Raw genomic sequence first — 26,971 nt, 5'->3', positions numbered from 1 at the left:
TAACAGTTAGGATCAGCTTGATCTCCGTCTTTAAATAAAGGACGAACTGTGGCTGCCTTCCAAGCAATGGGAACCTCCCCAGAAAGGAGAGACAGGCTTTGCGATGATAGGGGCAGCAACCTTAAAGAAGAAAGGGTCTAAAGTTTGGGGTCAAGTTTAAGGAGCTCCTTTAGCACCTCGGACTCAGTGACTGCCTGCAGGGTGAAACTTTGTAGCGGGGCAGGGGAAAAAGAGGGAGAAGCATCGGGGATAGTTGCATTCGAAGGGGTGGGAGATGAGGAAATGTTGGATGGGCAAGGAGGCATGGCTGAGTCAAATAGGTCAGTATTCAAAACACTCTTCCTTAACCACGTCACAGTAATGACCAACACATCTGGATTGGAGCTGTGAACCCACACTTTCAATTGATCCATTTTAGGTTATAAGCAGAAATCAGAAATCAGTGAAGCAGATATCAGAGCGCAAGTCAGAATTGGGGCTAGCAACAGTAGGTGGGCCAGGGTGAACATGCATATTTCTAGATATCATCAACAGTAATAGAATCAAGGCACGGCATAGTACAGGGAGAGCTCTGCAGTGCTGATTTATGACATCTGCATGTGCATCAGACGGCAACAAGATCATATTGTACAGCAATTTAATCCGGTAACATGAATACAAAGGACAGTGGGGCGGCAGGTAGCCGAGTAGTTAAGTGTTGGGCTAGTAACCGAAAGGTTGCTAGATTGAATCCCTGAGCTGACAAGGTAAAAATCTGTTGTTCTGTCCCTGAACAAGGCAGTTAACCCACTGTTCCTAGGCCATCATTGAAAATAAGAATGTATTAAATTGCCTAGTTAAATAAAGGTTAAATAAAAACAAAGAATATTGAAATGCTACATGTTAAAAAGGTGGACTTTGTATTTTTATTGATATGGTAAAAAATTTGTACAGCACAAGAGGAGAAGTAGAAGAAAATTGAATGCTGCTGAACGTTTTTTGGGTGTTGTGATTTCACAGCCGAGCCAGTGCAGGAAATCCTGTCAGTGAATGTTCCGCCATCACAGGCCCCTGAGCTTGTGTATGGATGTATTTAGCAGTGGACTGTGATTGAAGAGGTGGGATGGTTTTTCTTAGTTGACGTGTTTAATTTTGTATTATGTCGTTTTTCCCCATTTCCCGTAATATTTTTTTTTGTCTTATTCAATACCCCGTCCAGCTGGTGGTGGTAATGCAACATTAACATTGGATGCCAACCGCCCTTAAACCCCATTGAAGAAGAAAAATTGATCACTTCTTTTGAACATGGTTTCGTCTTTTTGGAGAGATGTCGTAGGGGTTGGTCTATTTGCCTTGGCTCATGCTGCTTTCTCAGCGGCACAACGTAAGTGCGATACAATAAGATACACATATCTGGCCTTTTATTTAGCTGTTTAGATCAAAATACACAGTCAGATATCAACCATGCAGTATACTGCGGCCTGTTATAACTAGCGCGTGCTAGCTAACTTTCGTTAAACATAAACCAAACCAGTTTATCAAGCGATTAAGAATTATCCTTAAACCAGATGGCTAACTACTAGGTAACGATTTAGCATGTCATATTATTGGCATAGTATGCAGCTAGCTGGTACCGTCGGGACAGAACATGTTTTAGTTCACAGACACGTCGATGTGTCCCAAAGCTACTGACGTTACAGTAGCTAGCTAGCTAGCTAACAATGTCTTGCTGCCAACGCGGTCTGTTAGCTGTACGTGACTTTATATTAACACGTATTCAATTGAAAACAAGGAATCAAATCAAGGTTTAATGGTCGCGTACACAATTTAGCAGGTTTTATAGCGGGTGCAGCGAAATCGTTATCCTAACAATACATTTGAATTGTCTGACATTTTACTGCAAGGGGAAAAAAGACTGGGAATCAAGAAGTGCGGGATGAATCTGAATAACACAAATAGCACCGAGGCAGTAATCCAATGCAATCTACGTATGTACTATGTGAGAATTTATACAAGATCAGCTAGAATTGAATGTAAAAAAGTTCATACACTACCGTTCAGAAGCTTAGAAATGTCCTTGTTTTTTTTTAAAGAAAAGCGCATTTTTTTGTCCATTAAAATAACATCAACTTGATCAGAAATACATTGTCAATGTTGTAAATGACTATCGTAGCTGGAAACGGCACATTAAAAATAAATCATTTTTAAAAATCTATTTTTATGGAATATCTACATAGGCCCATTATCAGCAATCATCAATGGCACGTTGTGTTAGCTAATTCAAGTTTATACTTTTAAAAGGCTAATTGATCATTATAACCTTTCTGCAATTGTTCGCACAGCTGAAAACTGCTGTTTTGATTAAAGAAGCAATAAAACTGGTCTTCTTTAGACTGAGTATCTGGAGCATCAGCACTTGCTGGTTCGATTACAGGCTCAAAATGGCCAGAAACAAAGACCTTTCTTCTGAAACTCGTCAGTCTATTATTGTTCTGAGAAATGATGGCTATTCCATGTGAGAAATTGCAAAGAAACTGAAGATCTTGTACAATGCTGTGAACTACTCCATTCACAGAACAGCGATAACTCTCTAACCAGAATAGAAAGTGGAGTGGGAGGTCCCGGTGCACAACTGAGCAAGAGGACAAGCACATTACAGTGTCTAGTTTGAAAAACGGATGCCTCACAAGTCCGCTACTGGCAGCTTCATTAAATAGTACCTACAAAACACCAGTCTCAACGGCAACAGTGAAGAGACTATGCTGGCCTTCCGGGATGCTGGCCTTCCGGGATGCTGGCCTTCTAGGCACTGTTTGTCAATAATCAAGTGTAAATAAAATACACAGTAGAAATATTATGAGCTATGTCGGGGATACAGTATTTAAATACTGTGTGAAATGGGAAATGACGAGTGGTTTAATATCTATAGCGTGGGACAGCATTGGCTTTGTGTTTGTGAGTATGTAGTGTGTGTGATAGCTTGTGTGTTTTGTGTGAGTAAGCATCACCTGGTAGACGGCTAGCGATTGCTGTTCAACAGTGATGGCCTGGTAATACAAGCTGTTTTTTAACCTCTCGGTCTGAGCGAAGATGCAGCTGTCCTGTCTCTGTTGGGCGATAGCTGAGTGAACAGTCAGTGGCTCGGGACAGTCGGGTGGCTGATGTTCTTAATGATCTTCTTGGCCTTCCTTTGACACCATGTGCTGTAGATGTCCAGGAGGGCAGGCAGCATTGTGATGCGTTGGGTTGCCTGCACCACCCTCTAGAGTGCTGTGTGGTTGAGGGCAGATCAGTTTCCGTACCAGGCGGTGATGCAGCCTGACAGAATGCTCTAATGGTGCAGCTGTAGAGTTTGTGAGGGTCTTAGTGGCAGTGTTGTGTTCGAGACCACCTAAACAGACTGATTCAAGTCAGAACCGGGAGACCGGCTAGGGGTCTGAGACTTCCCCCAGTCACCACTTATTAATAGTGAGCATGCAACTTTTAAACAATGTACCCCACTCTTCCCTACCAGCGAGTCAAGGAAAGTCTGATGAACTTGCGGGTATTTTTCAACGAAAATAAAGAACAGTAATGTTACAAGTAAAGTAGGAAGCCCAGGTTTCAATAGACAATAAGATATTGTGTCGTGAAGGAGTGTGACTACATTAGCCTGGTGAAGTGGTTTTATGGGCTGGCTGAATGGGAGCTGATAATTATTAGTTTTCACTCCACTGGTCTCGGTAAGAAATGACTAGTTGTCATTTTCCGAGACTTAAGTCAAGACAGGGTAAAAATGTATCCAACACCGAGACAAAACCGAGACCGGTCTCGAGTACTACACCACTGGTGAGGGGCCATGGCTATTTTTTTTTAGCTGCCTGAGGTTGTAGAGGCACTTTTGTGCCTTCACCACGATGTCGGTGTGGCGAGACAATTTCAAGTCCTCAGTGATGTGCGCTCTGAGGAACTTAAAGCTTTTGAATAGAGGTCGACCGTTTTTTTATTTTTTTATTTATTTTTATTTTTTTCAATGCTGATACCGATTATTGGAAGACAACAAAAAAGGGCTGATACCGATTAATCAGTCAATTTTTTAAAATGTGTGTATGTGTATATATATACACATTTTTGTAATAATGACAATTGCTACAATACTTAATGAACAATGACCACTTTTATTTGAACTTAATTTAATACATATGGGCTTTTGGATGGGTGTTCTTAAGGTGATTCCACAGGTTGGTGGTATTTCTTCATTTAGCCGTTGCTGACCCCATGCTTGTCTTTATCACAAACAAGACACCTTGCTTTCCCTGGTGCCAATTCCATGTAATAGTCCCACACTGGTCCTCTGCTTTTCTCTGCCATCTGTAAAACACGCACACAGCTCGGAAGTGACAAGGATACTGGAGAGTCTGCTTAGGAGACAAATACTCAACTGTTTGAATAAAAATAAAGTGTAAGTTGCCTGTGATGAATGTTGAAAACAAAAACTGTAATTTCTATATGCAGGAAATCCTATTTTAATAATGGACATGGTAAGAATTGACTACCAAAGTGCGAGTCATAATTCCCATGACACCTAGCAAAATCTGAAAAGCGGTTCCTTCATTCATTTATTCCATAGGATATTTTTTAGATTAACTTAAAATAAGGTCTGTGTTTTGTGTATGCTTATACCACCTTGCCAATTTTATAACTGTGTAGATGTCCATAGGACAAGGTAACTCTGATCAATATTGGCTAAATATAAGTGAAGATCTTTTTTTTTTTTTTTGTAGAGTAGATTTATGAAAATATTTTGACCAACGTTACCTTATCCTAGTGAGATTTACACGGGTATCAAAACGCCTAGGCGGTTTAATAAATATAATAAACATATAATAAACACACAGAAATACGAGCCTTAGATCAAATCCGGAACCTTATCACCTCAAACAAAACGTTTGTTCCTTTCTGTAATTTATCTAACGGGGGGCATCCATGCATCTAAATATTCCTGTTACATTGCACAATCTTGAATGTTATGTAAAATTCTGGCAAATTAGTTCGCAAAGAGCCAGGCAGCCCAAACTTGCATAAACCCTGACTCTGTGTGCAATGAACGCAAGAGAAGTGACACAATTTCACCTGGTTAATATTGCCTGCTAACCTGGATTTATTTTGGTTAAAAATGCAGGTTTAAAAATATATAATTGTGTATTGATTTTAAGAAAGGCATTGATATTTATGGTTAAGTACACATTGGAGCAACGACAGTTGCTAAGATAAGATAAGTTTAATGCTAAGTTTGCAACTTACCTTAGCTTACTGCATTCACTTTTAACAGGCAGTCAGTCTCCTCGTGAGGCAGGTGGTTAGAGCGAAGGACTAGTTAACTGTAAGGTTGCAAGATTGTATCCCCGAGCTGACAAGGTAAAAATCTGTCGTTCTGCCTCGTTCCTAGGCCGTCATTGGAAATAAGAATGTGTTGTTTAACTGACTTGCCTAGTTAAATAAAGGTGTAAAAAAAAATATAAAAAAATAATCGGCGTCCAAAAATACCGATTTCCGATTGTTATGAAAACTTGAAATCGGCCCAAATTAATCGGCCATTCCGATTAATCGTCCGACCTCCACTTTTGACCCTATCCACTGCGGCCCCGAGGATCGGGTGTGATTTCTCTTCTGTTTCCTGTAGTCCAGGATAAGCACATTCGATTTGTTAAGAGAGAGGTTATTTTCCTGGCTCTGACCTACTCCCTGTAGTCTCTCGTTGTTAGTATTCAGGCCTATGACTCTTTTGTAGTCAACAAACTTGATTGAGTGATAGTCGTGCATGGCCACACAGTCATGGGTGAATAGAGAGTACAGGAGGGGGCTAAGCACATCCGTGGAGGAAGGGGTGGCTCTGTGTTGAGGATCAGTGTAAGGAGTCATTTCCTACCCTCACCACCTGGTGTAATCCCGTCAGGAAATCCAGGATCCAGTTGGAAGCTATGCTCCAAAAGCCAAAGTTCTAACAGTTATGCAAATTAGCTTGCCGCTTGCAACATCTGCTATGGATGCAATGAGACTAGCTACCCACTTGATTTTGTCTCAGCTGTAGCCACATTGATTCCAGTGTGATAAATATTGTTCTTTTCCACCACCAGATCGATCCTACATGCGTCTGGCAGAAAAAGAAAATGAAACCCTACCAATAGATGTAAGTTATTTAATACTAAAGAGCAAGTAAGTTATTCCATTCTTTGATGTAGATCCATTCTATTAATTGTACCGTTTTGACTAAACATATTTCAAAAGAAAAATATATCTATTGTTTTAATTTTGTTTTGCAGATTGTTTTACAGACTTTGTTAGCTTTTGTTCTGACCATTTATGGTATTGTCCACATCTCTGGAGAGTTTAAAGATATGGATGCATCCTCAGAGCTGAAAAACAAGTAAGCCTTCATTTCAGTAATTATATTCATTATGGATCCCCATTAGCTCAGCAGGTACTCTTCCTGGGGTCCAGCAGAATTGAGACAGTTATACAATTTTAAAAACATTACAATACATTTCACAAAAGATTTCACAACACATTAAGTGTGTGCCCTCAGGCCACGCCACTACTCTACTACCACATATCTACAACTCAAAATCCATGTGTGTGTGTATGCGTGTGTCTCTTCACAGTCCCAACTGTTGCATGTGGTGTATTTGTATCTTTTTTTTTTATCTGACTCTACTGCTGTATCAGTTACTTGATTTTGAATGTAGTCATGGCTTTATGTAGTACTGTGTGCCTCCCATAGTCTGTTCTGGACTTGGGGACTGTGAAGAGACCTCTGGTGGCATGTCTTGTGGGGGTTTGCATTGGTATCCGAGCTGTGTGCCAGTAGTTTAGACAGACAGCTCGACACATTCAACATGTCAATACTTCTCACAAATACAAGTAGTAATGAAGTCAATCTCTCCTCTACTTTAGGGCCATGAGATTAACATGCCTATTATTAATGTTAACTCTCCGTGTACATTTAAGGGCCAGCTGTCCTGTTCTGTGCCAATTGTAATTTTCCGAGGTCCCTTTATGTGGCACCTGACCACACAAATGAACAGTAGTCCAGGTGCGACAAAACTTGGTCCTGTAGAGCCTGCCTTAGTGTTATTAAGAAGGCAGAGCAGCACTTTATCATGGACAGACTTCTCGCCATCTTAGCTTCTGTTGTAGATGCACTACAGTTGAAAAGTTTGGGGTCACTTAGAAATGTCCTTGTTTTTGAAAGTAAGGCAAAACATTTTTGTACATTAAAATAACATCTAATCGATCAGAAATATAGTTTAGACATTGTTAATGTTGTAAATGACGATTGTAGCTGGAAACGGCCAACTAAAAAATAAATAATAATAAAATACAATTATGGAATATCTACATAGGCGTACAAGAGGCCCATTATCAGCAACCATCACTCCTGTGGTCCAATGGCACGTTGTGTTAGCTAATCCAAGTTTATCATTTTAAAAGGCTAATTGATCATTAGAAAACCATTTTGCAATTATGTTGGCACAGCTGAAACTGTTGTTCTGATTAAAGAAGCAATAAAACTGTCCTTTAGACTAGTTGAGTATCTGGAGCATCAGCATTTGTGGGTTCAATTACAGGCTCAAAATGGTCAGAAACAATGACCTTCTGAAACTCGTCAGTCTGTTCTTGTTCTGAGAAATGCAAGAAATTGCCAAGAAAATGAAGATCTCGTACAATGCTGTGTACTACTCCATTCACAGAACACAGTGAACTGGCTCTCACCAGAATAGAAAGAGTGAGAGGCCCCGGTGCACAACTGAGCAAGAGGACAAGTACAGTACAGTGTCTAGTTTGAGAAACAGACTCCTCACAAGTCCTCAACTGGCAGCATCATTAAATAGTACCTGCAAAACACCAGTCTCAACATCAACAGTGAAGAGGTGACTCCAGGATGCTGGCCTTCTGGCCACCCCATTCTGAAACCGACTGCAGCTCTAAGTGTTGCAGGGATTTCACTTGTTGTTGTAGTTGGCATGTATAGTGTTGCAAATCAGCATAATAATTGACTTGCCTATATGAGTAGCCCTATTGTTATTGACCTATCGCACTGAAAACATAATCATAGTTCAAACTACTCACTGCCCTCTTCTCATTTTTTAGGACGTTAGACACATTGAGGAACCACCCGTCTTTCTACATGTTCAATCATCGTGGTAGGGTGCTCTTCTGCTCTCCCAACCGAGAGGTCTCCAACATCCCAAACGCAGAGGCCCTGCGAAACCCCCTGCGGCTACGCAAGCTGAAGCATTTGCACTGAGACTTGCCTTCCCCACCCACATGTCTTTATTTCTGTGCACAGATAAGCTTTTTGGTTAGAACCCACAAAGTAATTTCTTCTACTTTAATTTGCCTCAGTACATATATTAATATGCAGTACAAATGTGCATCTCCTCCCATGAACGTGGTTACCATATTTAACTCCTGACTGTCAACCAACCCTACAGTTTTTCAGGCAGATTTGTTTGTATATAATTGTAATTGCTTAGAAGTAAACGGATTTGACACATCTTCCCCTTAGGGTAAGCTGTATGTCAAATCCTTTAAGACTTCTTAAGCAAGTGTTCCCCTTTTTTGGACAAGGGGCATGATGTTTTGTTTGCCACAATACAGCTGTCTGGAACTATTTTTACATTTTTTTTATCTGCAGATATGAGATTTTGTTTTATCTAGTCAAAAGTCTACACTTCTGTTGAGATAATTCATGACCTGACCTCCTGGAGTTTAAAATTAGGCTTTGGTGCTTATTCTGTATGCAATAAAGTTACCACGGTCATTGAAGTCACAAAGGTCAAGCCTGAAGGTTGCAGCATGGAAAGCAGAGTAAGTCAGTGTTAAAGCAATGCTAATGATACTGTGAACACCAAGTATAGACTAATGGTACATTTGTTTGGGCAGTGTTTTTTTTTATCTGGCCTTTGAAGATTCAACAATGTTTTAACTTAAAATCTATGATGTTGTCAGTGTGTTAGATGCATTTCTGCATTTATTGGTCGAAGATAACCAAATGCATTTAATGTCTTGCAGATATACGCTACATGACCAAAAATATATGGACACCTGCTCGTCGATCTCATTTCAAAATCATGGGTATTAATATGGATTAATTTGCTGCTAAGACAGCCTCTACTCTTCTGGGAAGACTTTGCACTAGATGTTGGAACATTGCTGCGGGGACTTGCTTCCATTCAGCCACAAGTGCATTTTTGAGGTCGGACAAATGTTGGGTGATTAGGCCTGGCTCGCAGTCGGTGTTCTAATTCATCCCAAAGGTGTTCAATGGAGTTGAGGTCAGGGCTCTGTGCAAGCCAGTTGAGTTCTTCCACACCGACTGCTACAAACTATTTCTGTATGGACTTTGCTTTGTGCATGGGGGCATTTTCATGCTGAGACAAGTAATGCCCTTTCTCAAACTTCCCACAAAGTTGTTAGAACAGAATTGTCTAGAATGTCATTGTATGCTGTAGCGTTAAGATTTTCCTTCACTGGAACTAAGGGGGACCTAGCCCATTATTCCTCCTCAACCAAACTTTACAGTTGGCACTATGCATTGGGGCAGGTAGCACTCTCCTGGCATACGCCAAATCCCGATTTGTCCGTCGGACTGCCGGATGGTGAAGTGTGATTCATCACCCCAGAGAACGAATTTCCACTGCTCCAGAGTCCAAATGGCAGCAAGCTTTACACAACTACAGTCGACGCTTGGCATTGCACATAGTGGTCTTAGGCTTGTGTGCGGCTGCTCGGTCATGGAAACCCATTTCATGAAGACCCTGAACAGTTTTTGTGCTGATATTGCTTTCAGAGGCAGTTTGGAACTTGGTATTGAGTGTTGCAACCGAGTACAGATTTTTTTTACGCGCTTCAGCACGTGGCAGTCCTGTTCTGTTCGCTTGTGTGGCCTACCACTTCGCAGCTGAGCTGTTGTTGCTCCTAAACATTTCCACGTCACAATAACAGCACTTATAGTTCACCAGGGCAGATTTAGCAGGGCAGACATTTTATGAACTGACTTGTTGGAATGGTGGGGTCCTATGACGGTGCCACATTGAAAGTCACTGCGTTCTTCAGTAAGGCAATTCAATGTCGCTCTATGGAGATTGCATGGCTGTGCTCGTTTTTATACACCTGCCAGCAATAGGTGTGGCTGAAATGGCTAAATCCACAAATTTGAAGGGGTGTCCACATACTTTTGTCGATATATATAGTGTATCTGTGGGTTAGGATGCATTAGTTAGATTTTATAGATTGTGCATATTTTAGGGCTCCCAGTGAGCTTAGTCCCAAATGGCACCCTATCCCTATATAGTGCAATACATTTGCCATTTGGCACGCACATAATGGCTACATCAAAAGCTTGTCTTTACAAGCTTGTTGGATGCATTTGCCCAATATGAACTGAATGGTGAATAATGTCCTTTACAATTTGAGTCTATTTTATTGTAAGAATAGATGTTTCTGATCACTTCTATATCCATGTGGAGGCTACCATGATTATGGATAATCATGAATGAATTGTGGATAATTTTGTTTGAGAATGTTACAGAGACACAGACCACCCCCCAAAAAAAAAAATGCTAGCCTCCCCTGTTATTTGTAGGGGTCCTGAGTGGTGCAGCGCCTTAAGGCACTGCGTCTCTGTGCTAGAGGCGTCACTACAGACACCCTGGTTCAAATCCAGGCTGTATCACAACCGGCCGTGATTGGGAGTCCCATGTGGGTGGCCCGGTGTCGGCCGTCATTGTCAATAAGAATTTGTTCTTAACTGACTTGCCTAGTTTAAATAAAGGTAACATTTACAGTGGGGCAAAAAAGTATTTAGTCAGTGACCAATTGTGCAAGTTCTCCCACTTAAAAAGATGAGAGGCCTGTAATTTTCATTTTCTCATTTTCAAAATGAGAAAAAAAATCCAGAAAATCACATTGTAGGATTTTTAATGAATTTATTTGCAAATTATGGTGGAAAATAAGTATTTGGTCACCTACAAACAAGCAAGATTTCTGGTTCTCACAGACCAGTAACTTCTTCTTTAAGATGCTCCTCTGTCCTCCTCTGTCCACTCGTTACCTGTATTAATGGCACCTGTTTGAACTTATCAGTATAAAAGACACCTGTCCACAACCTCAAACAGTCACACTCCAAACTCCACTATGGCCAAGACCAAAGAGCTGTCAAAGGACACCAGAAACAAAATTGTAGATCTGCACCAGGCCGGTGAAGACTGAATCTGCAATAGGTAAGCAGCTTGGTTTGAAGAAATCAACTGTGGGAGCAATTATTAGGAAATGGAAGACATACAAGACCACTGATAATCTCCCTCGAACTGGGGCTCCACGCAAGATCTCACCCCGTGGGGTCAAAATGATCACAGGAACGGTGAGCAAAAATCCCAGAACCACATGGGGGGACCCTAGTGAATGACCTGCAGAGAGCTGGGACCAAAGTAACAAAGCCTACCATCAGTAACACACTACGCCGCCAGGAACTAAAATCCTGCAGTGCCAGATGTGTCCAGGCCCGTCTGAAGTTTGCTAGAGAGCATTTGGATGATCCAGAAGAAGATTGGGAGAATGTCATATGGTCAGATGAAACCAAAATATAACTTTTTGGTAAAAACTCAACTTGTTGTGTTTGGAGGACAAAGAATGCTGAGTTGCAGCTAAAGAGCACCATACCTGTTGTGAAGCATGGGGGTGGAAACATCATGCTTTGGGGCTGTTTTTCTGCAAAGGGACCAGGACGACTGATCCGTGTAAAGGAAAGAATGAATGGTGCCATGTATCGTGAGATTTTGAGTGAAATCCTCCTTCCATCAGCAAGGGCATTGAAGATGAAACGTGGCTGGGTCTTTCAGCATGACAATGATCCCAAACCCACCGCCCGGGCAACGAAGGAGTGGCTTCGTAAGAAGCATTTCAAGGTCCCGGAGTGTCCTAGCCAGTTTCCAGATCTCAACCCCATAGCAAATCTTTGGAGGGAGTTGAAAGTCCGTGGTGCCCAGCAACAGCCCCAAAACATCACTGCTCTAGAGGAGATCTGCGTGGAGGAATGGGCCAAAATACCAGCAACAGTGTGTGTGAACCTTGTGAAGACTTACAGAAAACGTTTGACCTCTGTCAACAAAGGGTATATAACAAAGTATTGAGAAACTTTTGTTATTGACCAAATACTTATTTTCCACCATAATTTGCAAAAAAAATCCTACAATGTGATTTTCTGTTTTTTTTTTCTCTCCATTTTGTCTGTTATAGTTGAAGTGTTCCTATGATGAAAATTACAGGCCTGGGAGAAGTGGGAGAACTTGCACAATTGGTGGCTGACGAGATACTTTTTTTTGCCCCACTTGTAAATTGGTAATGGTGAGAGGTTAGCATGTTTGGTTGTAGCCTCTGAACTGCATCTCACTCAACATTATTTTTATTTTTTTCTTAATCATGTCATAAGGATTAATTGAAGTGTTCAGAAACAGGAGTCATTTAAGAAAATGACTCAAGTCCTCATTCACCATTCAGTTACTATTGGGGGTAAAACGCAACCCAAACAAACTGTAAATGCATCCAATGACTTTAGTCACAAGCTTGATGTTGCCAATGCATGCAAGGAATATGGGACCAAAAACTAATATACTTTTGACTACTTTAATACACTTTAAGTGTATATGTCAAACTAGTTATGACTTCTTCACATGGGGGGGACTAGATACCTAGTGGTTTCATTTCTAAACGGTAAAATGTTTATGAAAATCCCTCAAATAAAAGGTGACCTACTCTCAAATCCAAAATGTGGGAGTATAGAAACAAATATAAAATCTTACCTTCACTGTTCAAATACAGTACATGTGTGTGTGGGGGTGTACTTGTAGTATTGATATGGGCTACAGTAAAAATCTCATTTGGAATTTTAAGCAATTAGACATGACAAACTTTGTCCGTGCACAACATTTAACAAAGCACTTAGAACCTTTTGAATTCTGTTGTTTTTGTTTCCTAAAAAAAGCATACAATTTTAAAATTGACTTTATATAAGTTTACAGTTTAATAGGCTTTATACAACTTTCACTTTCAAAATATATATTTGTTATGTTCTGGTTTGAACACCATCCACTTTTTTTTTACGCTTTCATTTAAAAAATAAACTGGGTAAGAAAATGGGTAACTTGTGTATATTCTCTGAAAAATTGTTCAACTGTGCCAGTCAATATGACTGACGAAGGGGGAGCAGAGATTTTGGTTGACCACACAGTTCTTCCAGGAGATAGTCAATGGGGACACCCAAATGCCACCCTATATACAGTACTGCACTACTAGAGAGGGGGGGGGAGTTGGCCAAGTTCCAGTTCAAGACCTCAAGATGGGATCCCAACAGCTGGCATCCTCAGTCACTGCGCCAATGTTTGGTTGCAAGCCCACGGTTGTTTCTTAATCTAGTGGTTGCCTGGCTGACCGGTGTATTTTTCCACTCAAAGTAGTCGCTTGGTGGTTGCCCACTTGTAGAAATGCCCGTTGGTTGGCCTTAAAACCGTCCGTACGTAGGTTTAAGGGATGGTTAGGGTTGAGGTTAGGGTTAGGTTGAGAATGGTTATGGTTAGGTTTTAGAATGTTTAGGGTTAGAGTGGTTAGGGTTGGGGTTTCGAATGGGTAGGGTTAGGTAGGTCTTTCAAGGTCTGTTTGTCAATGGAAGTGAAAAGCATAGTTCAACCTTGGCGTTACTCCCCATCTGATCCTTCTTTTTATCTCCATGTTGTCTATGTATTTACTCCGTGTCCGTCTGTCTGTAGTCCTGGATGTTTTCAATCATAAGTAGAATTAAGAGTTATTCCCTTCCAGGATCCTAACTCTGAATTGACCCATGTCTAGTCAAATCCAGCTGGTTTGTTTTGGTTAAACTCGACGTAGGATCAGGCAAAAGCCCTCGAGTTGCGTACCTTGTGCAGGTCCGGCCCTCAGTTGGTTGCCATGTGTCCCTGTCGAGTGGTACAGCCATTGGTTGACAAAGTCCGCATGGCAACGGATGTGGAAGGCATAGTGTAACCTAGAAGTTACTCCCCATCGGATCCTTCTTTTTTGGCTCCACGTTGTCCTAGTATTTACTTCCGTGTCCGTCAAGTCTTTTTGTCCTGGATGTTTTCCATCATGAGTATAATTAGGAGTTATTCCCTTCCAGGATCCTAACTCTGAATTTATCCATGTCTAGTCAAATCCAGCGGGTCTGTTTGGGTATACTCAACGCAGGATCAGGCAAAAGCCCTTGTTGTGTACCTTATGCAGGTCCGGCCCTCAGTTGGTTGCCATGTGTCCCTGTCGAGTGGTATAGTCATTGAACTTCCATTGGTTTGAGCAGACAAAAACCCAGAAGGTAAGCCCTCTCTACGGTTGTCATGCATCCGCCCTTGGAGTTCCGTCCAGCGTCCTTGTAGATACATTGCGGGTTGAGGGTCAGGCAAACTTCTCGAGTCTCGTACCGTATGAGGGTCCGGTGTCTCAGTTGATTGCCATGTGTCCCAACCCGCCGTGTCAGTCTGTCCCACTTGCGAGTTTCGGCAGACAAAAAAAACAAAAGGGAGGAGACCTATACGGCTGTCATGCATCCGGCCCAAGTGTAGTCCTAGGTAATCCAGTGGTTTGGATGGCAGTGACCCATGGGGCTACTCCCTTACAGGATCGTAGCGTTCCAGTGTTATGTCATCCCTAGACAGGGAATTATTTTTGTAGTCAAAAGGTCAAAAAGTGAAAGAAAGTTGCTCTGTGGGATCCAATGCTCCTCCAGACATCATATGAGCACACCAGGGATCTCCCGGCCCGGGGATAATTCCAGCGGCAGCGCCTCCCCCAAAGCACTTTTTTTTTTACATTTATTTAAAAAAAACTCCCACCCACACAGAGAAAACACGCGCGACTGGACATACTGCCAATCCAATTCTAAACTGGGGTAGGTAGTCGTCCAGCGCGGTATGTGAGTCTTCATTAGACGTTGGCCGATTGGTGTATCGTGTAACCAGTAAAATTCTATACTTTATTATGGCACTGGAAGATTTTGACTTTCACAAACACTGGTAAGGTGGCCGACTGCCACCGCGAGAACACAGGACTTGTTATCTGAGTGGTGAAGGCGATGAACTACATGTGTGAATTATAACACCAACTTATTCTCTTACATGGCCCCACATTAATATAGAATCCCTGCACAATCCTAGAGTAACTGATAAGATTCAGGTATTGAAGAATAGCATTAGCAACCTCAACCTCAATGGTAGGATTTGAACCGACACCTCAACACACTCATTCAAGCACTTGAGGCCACTCGGCCTGACAACACATTTGGCAAATGTCTCGATGGGATCGACTCATGGCCCTGCCATTGCTCTGCCTAACTTTCATTGATTTCAATCAAGGGTTTACATAGGCAACTAAGGTTTTTTAAGGTCATTTGCCACATGGATATTATGGGATGAGGTGGCTGAGTGGTTAAGTCGATGAACTGCTAATCCGTTGTGCTCTGCATGCATGGGTTCGAATCCCATCCTCCTCTTGTAAAATTCTGTACTTTATTTTATGGCACTGGAAGATTTTGACTTTCACAAACACTGGTAAGATGGCCGACTGCCACCGCGAGAGCACAGCACTTGTTATCTGAGTGGTGAAGGTGATGAACGACATGTCTGGATTATAACACCAACCTCTTCACGAAACATTTGTTATTTCCTCTCTCGCATGGCCCCACATGAATATAGAATCCCTGTGCAATCCTAGAGCATCTGATAAGATTCAGGTATTGAAGAATAGTTGAGCAAAGGCAACCTCAATGGTGGTATATGAACCGACACCTCAACACACGTAATTCAGGTATGGAAGAATAGCTTTACCAAGGGCAACCTCAATGGTGGGATATGAACAGACACCTCAACACACTTCGTCAAGCACTTGAGACCACTCGGCTTGACAACACATTTGTTAAATGTCTCGAAGTCAAAATCTTCCAGTGCCATAATAACGTACATAATTTTGCTGGTTACATGATGAGGATGGGATTTAAGATCATGCATGCAGAGCACACTGGATAAGCAGTCCGCAACGCCTTAACCACTCGGCCACCTCATCCTTTAATTTCGACATTGCAAATGACCTTAAAAAACTGTAGTTGCTGTATGTAAACCGTTCATTGAAATCAATGAAAGTTAGCCAGAGCAATGGCAGGGCCATGTGTCGATCCCATCGAGACATTTAACAAATGTGTTGTCAGGCCGAGTGGTCTCAAGTGCTTGACTAAGTGTGTTGAGTTGTCGGTTCATATCAAACAATAGAGGTTGCCCTTGGTAAAGCTATTCTTCAATACCTGAATCTTATCAGTCGCTCTAGGATTGCGCAGGGATTCTATATTCATGTGGGGCCATGTGAGAGAGGAAATAACAAATGTTTTGTGAAGAGGTTGGTGTTATAATCCAGACATGTTGTTCATCGCCTTCACCACTCAGATAACAAATCCTGTGCTCTCGCGGTGGCAGTCGGCCATCTTACCAGTGTTTGTGAAAGTCAAAATCTTCCAGTGCTATAATAAAGTACAGAATTTTACTGGTTACACAATGAGGATGGGATTCAAACACATGCATGTAGCACACAATGGATTAGCAGTCCATCGCCTTAACCACTCGGCCACCTCATCCTATAATATCCACGTGGCAAATGACCCTAATGAACTGTAGTTGCTGTATGTAAACCCTTGATTGAAATCAATGAAAGTAAGGCAGAGCAATGGCAGGGCCATGTGTCGATCCCATCGAGACATTTAACAAGTGTGTTGTCGGGCCGAGTGGTCTCAAGTGCTTGATTAATTTAACTTCTTGATGCTACCCATCCCTGTCGCGGGATCATTTTGTCAGCAACCGCTGAATAGCATAGCGCCACAGTGAAATAATATAACTAAAAAATATTCATATTCATGAAGTCACAAGTGCAATATTGCAAAACACAGCTTAGCCTTTTGTTAATCCACCTGTCATCTCAGATTTTGAAATGATGTTTTCCAGCGAAAGCAATCCAAGCGTTTGTGTAAATTTATCGATAGCCTAGCATAGCATTATGTACACTTAGCATCAGGAAGCTTGGACATGAAAATGAGAAAAACAATAAAATTAACCGTTTACCTTTGATGATCTTCGTATGTTTTCACTCATGAGACTCCCACTTACACAACAAATGTTCCTTTTGTCCCATAAAGATTATTTGTATTCCCAAAATACCTATTTTTGTTTGTCGCGTTATCTTCAGAAATCCACAGGAAAGAGCGGTCACGACAACCCAGACGGAAATTCCAAATAGTCTCCATAATGTCAACAGAAACATGTCAAATGTTTTTTATAATCATTCCTCAGGTTGTTTTTAAAATATATATTCGATAATATCAACCGAGTGTGTAGGTTTTTCAATATCACCGGGTGGAACAATGGCCGCTTTACTCTGTAGCGCAAAACTCACTCTGAGAGCCCCCACCGATCCTCTTACGCAATGTGATCTTTCACGCTCATTTTTCTAAATAAGAGCCTGAAACTATGTCTAAAGACTGTTGACACCTTAGGGAAGCCATAGAAAAAAAATGAATCTGGTTGATATCCCTTTAAATGAAGGATAGGCATGCATAGGAACAGAAGGGTTTCAAAATAAGAGGCACTTCCTGATTGGATTTTCCTCTGGTTTTTGCCTGCAATATCAGTTCTGTTATACTCACAGACAATATTTTTACAGTTTTGGAAACTTTAGAGTGTTTTCTATGCTATTCTGAAAAGTATTTGCATATTCTAGTTTCTGGGCTGAGAAATAGGCAGTTTCAAATGGGTACATTTATTAGCCAAAAACAAAAATACTGCCCCCTACACGCAAAAGGTTAACTGTGTTGAGGTGTCGGTTGAAATCCCACCATTGAGGTTGCCCTTGATATAGCTATTCTTCAATACCTGAATCTTATTAGTCGCTCCAGGATTGCACAGGGATTCTATATTCATGTGGGGCCATGTAAGAGAGGAAATAACACATGTTTTGTGAAGAGGTTGGTGTTATAATCCACACATGTCTTTCATCGCCTTCACCACTCAGATACCAAGTCCTGTGCTCTCTCTTTGGCAGTCGGCCATCTTACCAGTGTTTGTGAAAGTCAAAATCTTCCAGTGCCGTAATAACATACAGAATCTTACTGCTTACACGATGAGAATGGGATTCTAACCCATGTATGCAGAGCACAATGGATTAGCAGTCCATCGCCTTAACCACTCAGCCACCTCAACCTGTAATATCCACGTGGCAAATGACCTTAAAAAACTGTAGTTGCTGTATGTAAACCCTTGATTGAATCAATGAAAGTTAGGCAGAGCCATGGCAGGGCCATGTGTCGATCCCATCGATACATTTAACAAGTGTGTTGTCAGGCCGAGTGGTCTCAATTGCTTGATTAAAAACTTGTTATGGCTAGCGTTCCCCTAGGGGAACCTCCCCATTCAGCTGAAAAAAATATTCTTTTGAAATATTTAACTTTCACACATTAACAAGTCCAATACAGCAAATGAAAGATAAACATCTTGTTAATCTACCCATCGTGTCCGATTTAAAAAAAATGTTTTACAGCGAAAACACAACATATATTTATGTAGATCACCACCAAATTCAAAAACACACACAGACATTTTTCACAGCCAAGGATAGAGTCGCAAAAGCAGAAATATAGATAGAAATGAATGAAAATATCCCTCAGATGACAGTCATAGGACATCATGTTATACATGTATTGTGTGTTTTGTTCGATAGTGTGCATATATATATATATTAAAAAAATTGCAGTTTACATTGGCGCATTACCTGAAAGTAAACATCCGGTGATTTTGCAGAAATACTCACAATAAACATTGATAAAAGATGCAAGTGTTATTCACAGAATTAAAGATAAATGTATCCTTTATGTAACTGCTGTGTCAGAAAAAACTTTACGGAAAAAGAATAATCTGAGAACGGCGCTTAGAACCCAAAGAAATAGCCTCCATTTTGGCGTCAACAGAAGCTACAAAAAACACTAAACACTATAAATATTCACTTACCTTTGAATATCTTCATCAGAAGGCAGTTCCAGGAATCCCAGTTCAACAAAAAATGATTGATTTGTTCCATAAAGTTCCATAAAGCCCACCATTTAGCCACTTGTTGTTAGCTTGTTCAGCCCAGCATTCAATCCTCAAAAAACTCCGTTACAGGTCGTGGAAACAAGTCAAATGATGTATGCAATCCATATTTAGGATGTTTTAAACATTAATCAGCAATAAGGTTCCAACCGGAGAATTTCATTGTCTAAAGAAACGCATTGGAACGGAAGAACACTCTCTCGTGACCGCTCGCAATGAGACCGAGGCTTTCTGCCAGACCACCTACTCAAATAGCTATTATGAGCCCCTCCTTTATAGTAGAATCATACAACCAGAATCTAAAGACGGTGACATCTTGTGGAAGCCCTAAGAAGTGCATAAACATCCATATCTAAACTGGACTTTAAATGGCACTGTTTTCAAAATCGAGGTCTCTCTTCCTGTTTGGATTTCTTCTCAGGTTTTTGTCTGACATATGAGTTCTGTTATACTCACAGACATAATTCAAACAGTTTTAGAAACTTCAGCGTGTTTCCCTATCCACCAGTAATAATAATGTGCCATATTCCCATCTGGGAAAGAGTAGGAGGCAGTTTACTCTGGGCACGCCTTTCATCCAAAAATTAAAATGATGCCCCCTAGCCCCAACAGGTTTTAAACCACATGTATTCTAAAGCAATATTCACCTGCTTTCATAGAGTAAGGATTCACTCCTTTGTGGATACTGCCAGTGTTCTCCTGATATCCATATGTCCCCATCGGTGGAGGCGGTGGTACACACATGTTCTGTAAAACACATCAACACATTTTCCAAATTGTTAGTAATATTATCACAGTTGAAATACAATGGTTGTTCACTGTTTTTAATTTCATTGAAGTGTGTACCTCAGCCTTGGGCTCAGTTTTGTTAACTGATCTGTGTAGAGTTGTATCCCAGACAATCTGAGGAAGAAGATCTTAGCAATGTGAAGCAAGCCACCATTTAAAATGTTTTAATCCACTCAATTGTCTCTACATAGAATATAGTGTTAACTTCTTGAAACTCCCCATCCCGGATCCGGGATTGTGACTAAAGCCTCAGGCTCATTAGCATAACGCAACGTTAACGATTTCTGAAAATCGCAAATAAAATGAAAATAATGCGTTTGCTCTCAAGCTTAGCCTTTTCTTAACAACACTGTCATCTCAGATTTTCAAAATATGCTTTTGAACCATAGAAATTGACTAATTTGTGTAAGAGTATGCAAAGCTAGCATAGCATTTTGTGTAGCATGTAGCACGCAACATTTTCACAAAAGCCAGATAACCAAATAAATAAAATCATTAACTTTGAAGAGCTTCGGATGTTTTCAATGAGGAGACTCTCAGTTACATAGCAAATGTGCAGTTTTTCAAAAAAATATTATTTGTGTAGGACAAATCACTCCGTTTTGTTCACGTTTGGCTATGAAAAAACCCTGTATACAGTTATAGCCTGAAGCTCATTAGCATAATGTAACGTTAACGATTTCTGAAAATCGCAAATAAAATGAAAATAATGCATCTGCTCTCAAGCTTAGCCTTTTCTTAACAACACTGTCATCTCAGATTTTCAAAATATGTTTTTGAACCATAGAATATGGACTAATTTGTGTAAGAGTATGCAAAGCTAGCAATGCATTTTGAATAACATGTAGCACGCAACATTTTCACAAAAACCAGATAACCAAATAAATAAAATAATTTACCTTTGAAGAGCTTCTGATGTTTTCAATGAGGAGACTCTCAGTTACACACCAAATGCGCAGTGTTTCCTGAAAGCTTCTGTGTGTAGGAGAAATCGTTCCGTTTTCTACATTGCGCCTGGCTACTGAAACGAACCGAAAATGCAGTCACCTACAACGTAAAACTTTTTCCGGATTAACTACATAATATCGACCGAAACATGGCAAACGTTGTTTGGAATCAGTCCTCAAGGTGTTTTTTCACATATCTCTTCATTGACATGCAGTTCGTGGAAGCTTGCTTTACTCTGTGTATTGTTTGGAAAAATACTGGCAGGTGACTTTTGCGCACCAATTTCGGCGCAGGACACCGGGCGGACACGTGGTAAATGTGGTTTCTTATGGTCAATCTTCCAATGATCTGCCTACAAATACGTCACAATGCTGCAGACACCTTGGGGAAACGACAGAAAGGGCAGACTCATTCCTCTTGCGTTCACAGCCATATAAGGAGATCATGACAAACAGAGCCTCAAAAATCCTTGTCATTTCCTGGATGCCATGTCATCTTGGTTTTGCCTGAAGCTCACGTTAAAGGGCACGCACAGAGAAGATATTTGTATTTCTGGACACGTCAGAGTGTTTTCTTTCGAACAGTAGCAATTATATGCATAGTCGAGCATCTTTTTGTGACAAAATATCTTGTTTAAAACGGGAACGTTTTTCATCCAAAAATGAAATTGCGCCCCTAGAGTTCAAAGAGGTTAATAACCAGTTCCTTACAGATCTGTCTCTGTCCTCAGGTAGATGAACCTCCTTCTTATTAACTGAACACCATAGCAGGATGCTCATCTGTAATAAGTGGGAGAAATCAGGCCACTCAGCTCATGTCACCATACAGAACAATTACTAGCTGACAGGTAGGAACGTCTCGCTCTGATACTCTGTTACAACCCAATCTTAACCTACACGCAGTCACAGGGATTACTGGGAGGTTACTCCAGGACTCTGCCATCGCATTGTTTTGGTTGCAAAATCAACAATTCCCTGCATATTATGTGAGGGCTTACAAATGTGACCAATCACCAAACTATTTCTGCATAAAATAGTCACATCATCACAATATTATCACATAGAACTGACCCATTACCATAGTACAAAATAAGGGCTCGCAATTTCAACCAATCACTGCACATTTACTGCATAATATGTTTCAATCAAGCCACACAACAACACAGTTTTTCCCTTGTCAGTGCATTTTTGCAACAAATTTGACAAAACAATTGCATATTGCCATGCAAAATGTCATAATTGTCGCTGCAAAATCTATCATAATTATCAGCTTTTATAAAGAAAATGCGAAATCCTGGAGAGATGAAAATGTATACACAAATGTAAGTCGCTCTGGATATGAGTGTCTGCTAAATGATTAAAATGTCAAAGTAAAATGGAGCTAAACCTGTTTTATGTAGAAAATGCATGAAAGTAATACAGCTATACACTCACATGAGCCATAGATTTGATCTATCAGAACTAATTCTCACGCGATCACAATGGTAATTTCTTTACTAATTAGGTAAGGCTAAGTGACCTCTTCTCTTGGAATAGAAATTTACAAGGGAAGTACACGCTCCACCATCCCATTTCCACAATGGTGCCACCGTGGGAATGATGGGAGGTGGTTGTGGATGATTGGTTCCATTCTTCACAGGGACACTGGCTGTTAGGAGGATCTCCTCTCTGCGCGCAGGGACGCTGGCCGTTGGGACGAATCCCTCCTTCTTCACAGTGACACTGTCCATCAGGAGGATCAACTCCCTCTGTGATAGAAATTTGGGATTTCTGTGTTTTGCCTGGTATGGTTCTCAATCAGAGGCAGCTGTCAATTGTTGTCCCTGATTGAGAACCATACTTAGGTACCCTGTTTTCACCCTTGAGTTGTGGGTGATTATTTTCTGTTCTGTGTTTTGTGTCTGCGCCAGACAGAACTGTTTCGGTTGTTCTTTTGTTTACTTTGTGTTTCAGTGTTCAGTTATCGAATAAATCTAACATGGACACTTACCACGCTGCATCTTGGTCCTCTCCTTCCAACAACCGTTACTTGGCTGGGTTGTGTTTTGGAGGACACACGGCTCTCGACCTTCGCCTCTCCTGAGTCCATACGGGAGTTGCAGCGCTGAGACAAGACTGTAACTACAAATTAGATACCACGAAAAAGGCGTAAAAGTAACGAACAATTGTTTATTTTTTTATAATAATTTATAAAAACAAATGATAGTCCCACTAAGCCCAAACCAGATGGGATGACATATAGCTGCAAAATGCTGTTGTAGCCATGCTGGTTAAGTGTGAATTCTAAATAAATCACAGACTGTGTCAACAGCAAAGCACCCCCACACCATAACACCTCCTCCTCCATGCTTTATGGTAGGAAATACACATGCAGAGATCATCTGTTTATCCACACCGCATTTCACAAAGACATGGCAGTTGGAAACAAAAATCTCAAATTTGGACTCCAGACCAAAGGACAAATTCATCATGTTTCTTGGCCCAAGTAAGTCTCTTCTTATTATTGGTGTCCTTTAATAGTGGTTTCTTTGCAGCAATTCAACCATGAAGGCCTGATTCACACAGTTTCCTCTGAACAGTTGATGTTGAGATGTGTCAGTTACTTGAACTCTGAAGCATTTATTTGGGCAGCAATATCTGAGGCTGTTAACTCTAATGAACTTATCCTCTGCAGCAGAGTTAACTCTGGGTCTTCCATTGCTGTTTTGGTCCTCATGAGAGCCAGTCATCATAGAGCTTGATTGTTTTTGCAACTACACTTGAAATATTCCATATTGACTGACCTTCATGTCATGAAGTAATGATGGACTGTTGTTTCTCTTTGCTTATTTGAGCTGTTCTTGCCACAATATGGACTTTTTATTTTACCAGGGCTATCTTCTGTATACCCCCTACCTTGTCACAACACAATTGATTGGGTCAAACGCATTAAAATGAAAGAAATTCCACAAATTCACTTTTAAGAAGGCACACCTGTTAATTGAAATGCATTCCAGGTGGCTTTCTCATGAAGCTTGTTAGAGAATGCCAAGAGTGTGCAAAGCTGTCATCAAGGCAAAGGGTGGCTACTTTGAAGAATCTAAAATATATTTGGATTTGTTTAACACTTTTTTTTGGCTACGACATGATTCCATATGTGTTCTTTCATCGTTTTGATGTCTTCACTATTTTTCTTCAATGTAGAAAATAGTCAAAATAAAGAAAAACCCTTGAATGAGTAGGTGTTCCAAAACTTTTGACCGGTAGTGTAGAGCCTTCATTGCTTTTTTCCCGTGGGCTGTGGCCTCCCTTGTCTGAATTTGGTCAATATGTCCTCCAAAAGACTTTATAGCCCACTGTGGCAAAGACTATACTTTCAGGAGGTAAACAACACAATAAAAAAAAAATCCCCTTGTTTTTCTCATTCTTCCAACCGAGCTAGTGACTTTATAAAACACAATATTTGGTATTTTTATTTTATATTATACCAATGATATAGGAAAGCATCTGCTGGTAAAATAGCCAAAAACATAAAATTATGAATTCATTCAAGGTTTACAAATATGCCAAATCAATAGAACATTATGTGAAACAATAATGTCTCTACCATATATGGTTGAAAAGTTACCGACGATTTACTCTGAGAATTTAGCCTCACAACACCAAATATGGAGCAATTACAACCAAGTGCTGTGCAGTCTAAACTAGTAATGGTCACAGCAAGTGATCGTTATTATTTCATCAACACTGTCAAGTACAAGTATATGAATGTTATAATATTGTAGAGAACAAGCTAATGATTCATTCTATGTAATTTCTAATGACATCAGGCAAAGAAAACAACGTTTGGACATGAATTTCTGGACTCCCTCTTGAATTGACCCTTTTTCTCTCTACATTGTATAGCAAGTAAGTGAATATATAAAATGAATATATGTCATTCATCAGACTCTTTTATCCAAAAGCAACTTACAACAAAACCTGCTGCCGTTTATGTATGGGTGGTGAGGGGAATCGAACCCACTACCCTGGCATTGCAAGCGTCATGCTCTATCATGGTCATGGGTGTACCTCAGCCACGCTCAAGGTTCTATACGATATCTTAACCGCCATCGATAAGAAACAATTCTGTGCAGCCGTATTCATTGACCTGGCCAAGACTTTCGACTCTGTCAATCACCACATCCTTATCGACAGACTCAACAGCCTTGGTTTCTCAAATGATTGCCTCACCTGGTTCACCAACTACTTCTACGATAGAGTTCAGTGTGTAAAATCGTCTTCCTGTAGTCCGGGCCTCTGGCAGTCTCTATGGGGGTGCCACAGGGTTCATTTCACGGGCCGACTCTCTTCTCTGTATACATCAATGTATACTTCTGGCCCTTCTTTGGACACTGTGTTAACTACCCTCCAGACAAGCATCTCTGGACCTTGGCACCGGTTCACCACTGCTACCGATTGGCTATAGTGGCTAACACCACTGCCACGAAGCTAGCACCAGTTAGCCGTGAGCCAAGAACATCTCCCGGCTAGCAAACTAAATTCTACAATACCTCTTTCGCCATCTGGCTTGGATTCTCTGTTGACACGGCCCCCTGCTGCACCAACACGACTGGTCTGCCGATGAATTACTCCATCCGCTGTGCCTTCAACCGGCCTCCGTCGGAGGGCTACTAACTTTAAACGCCCGAGTGCTAGCGTAGTGGCGGCTCCCCTGTTCCATCTACTGCTGCCCTCTGGACACTATGATCACTTGGCTACATAGCTGATGCCTGCTGACGCCTGCTGACTGTCCATTAATCACGGTACTCCATTCTGTTTATTCATTTTTTATCTGTCGGCCCCAGCCTCGAACTCAGGCTCTGTGTGTAATTAATCCGACCCTCTCTGCCTAGTCATCGCCATTTTTACTTGCTGTTGTTGTGTTAGCTGATTAGCTGTTGTTGTCTTCTCACCTGTTGTTTTAGCAAGCTCTCCCAATCAAGACCTGCAATTACTTTATGCAGCGCTGTATGTCTCTCTCAAATGTCAATATGCCTTGAATACTGTTGTTCAGGTTAGTTATCATTGTTTTAGTTTACAATGGAGCCCCTAGTTCCACTCTTCATACCTCTGATACCTTCTTTGTACCACCTCCCACACATGCGGTGACCTCACCTATTACAGCTAGCATGTCCAGAGATACAACCTCTGTTATCATCACCCAGTGCCTGGGCTTACCTCCGCTGTACCCGCACCCCACCATACCACTGTCTGCGCATTATGCCCTAAATATATTCTACCATGCCCAGAAATCTCCTTTTATTCTTTGTCCCCAACGCTCTAGGCGACCAGTTTTGATAGTCTTTAGCCGCACCCTCATACTACTCCTCCTTTGTTCCGGAGGTGATGTGGATTGCACAGCGGAGAAGGTACGGTGGGATTCGAGACAGTTCTGACTTAGAATATGTGGACAACTACAAATACCTAGGTGTCTGGTTAGACTGTAAAATCTCTTTCCAGACTCACATCAAACATCTCCAATCTAAAGTTAAATCTAGAATTGGCTTCCTATTTCGCAACAAAGCATCCTTCACTCATGCTGCCAAACATACCCTCGTAAAACTGACCATCCTACCGATCCTCGACTTTCGTGATGTCATTTACAAAATAGCCTCCAACACCCTACTCAACAAATTGGATGCAGTCTATCACAGTGCCATCCGTTTTGTCACCAAAGCCCCATATACTATCCACCACTGCGACCTGTACGCTCTCGTTGGCTGGCCCTCGCTTCATACTCGTCGACAAACCCACTGGCTCCAGGTCATCTACAAGACCCTGCTAGGTAAAGTCCCGCCTTATCTCAGCTCGCTGGTCACAATAGCAGCACTCACCCGTAGCACCCGCTCCAGCAGCTATATCTCACTGGTCACCCCCAAAGCCAATCCTTCCAGTTTTCTGCTGCCAATGACTGGAACTACAAAAATCTCTGAAACTGGAGACACTTATCTCCCACACTAGCTTTAAGCACCAGCTGTCAGAGCAGATCACTGCACCTGTACATAGCTCATCTATAAACAGCCCAAACAACTATCTCATCCCCTACTG

General features: G+C 41.2%; 1 protein-coding gene and 2 non-coding genes across 4 annotated transcripts; 1 reads left to right on the top strand and 2 right to left on the bottom strand.

Annotated features, from left to right (window-relative positions):
- The first annotated feature begins 1,040 nt into the window (after window positions 1-1,040).
- Window positions 1,041-13,162, top strand: LOC135519923 (ER membrane protein complex subunit 5-like). 2 transcript variants are annotated; one of them, XM_064945142.1, is made up of 5 exons: window positions 1,066-1,097; window positions 1,199-1,363; window positions 6,096-6,148; window positions 6,282-6,385; window positions 8,110-13,162. In XM_064945142.1, the coding sequence occupies exons 2-5, from the start codon at window positions 1,285-1,287 to the stop codon at window positions 8,264-8,266; spliced, it is 393 nt and encodes a 130-aa protein (XP_064801214.1). In that variant the 5' UTR covers window positions 1,066-1,097; window positions 1,199-1,284; the 3' UTR covers window positions 8,267-13,162. The 2 variants fall into 2 exon arrangements, with proteins under 2 accessions (XP_064801213.1, XP_064801214.1); XM_064945141.1 differs by having other exon boundaries at window positions 1,041-1,363.
- Window positions 13,163-16,584: 3,422 nt separating this feature from the next.
- On the bottom strand, window positions 16,585-16,666 carry trnas-gcu (transfer RNA serine (anticodon GCU)). Its single transcript has one exon. It is a non-coding gene; the product is annotated as a tRNA-Ser (tRNA).
- Window positions 16,667-18,199: 1,533 nt separating this feature from the next.
- trnas-gcu (transfer RNA serine (anticodon GCU)) lies at window positions 18,200-18,282 on the bottom strand. The gene has a single exon. It is a non-coding gene; the product is annotated as a tRNA-Ser (tRNA).
- Window positions 18,283-26,971: the final 8,689 nt, after the last annotated feature.

The sequence above is a fragment of the Oncorhynchus masou genome, chromosome 29 (genome assembly GCF_036934945.1).
Source record: "Oncorhynchus masou masou isolate Uvic2021 chromosome 29, UVic_Omas_1.1, whole genome shotgun sequence".
NCBI classification, from domain to species: Eukaryota; Metazoa; Chordata; class Actinopteri; order Salmoniformes; family Salmonidae; genus Oncorhynchus; species Oncorhynchus masou.
The sequence above is the reverse complement of the archived record's forward strand: the minus strand, read 5'-3'. Positions and strand labels throughout refer to the sequence as shown.

Coding starts and splice junctions, on each gene's coding strand:
- LOC135519923 (XM_064945141.1), top strand. CDS start 1,285: ATGGTTTCGTCTTTTTGGAGAGATGTCGTAGGGGTTGGTCTATTTGCC. Junction 1,364..6,095: donor TGCTTTCTCAGCGGCACAAC/GTAAGTGCGATA, acceptor TTCCACCACCAG/ATCGATCCTACATGCGTCTG. Junction 6,149..6,281: donor ATGAAACCCTACCAATAGAT/GTAAGTTATTTA, acceptor TTTGTTTTGCAG/ATTGTTTTACAGACTTTGTT.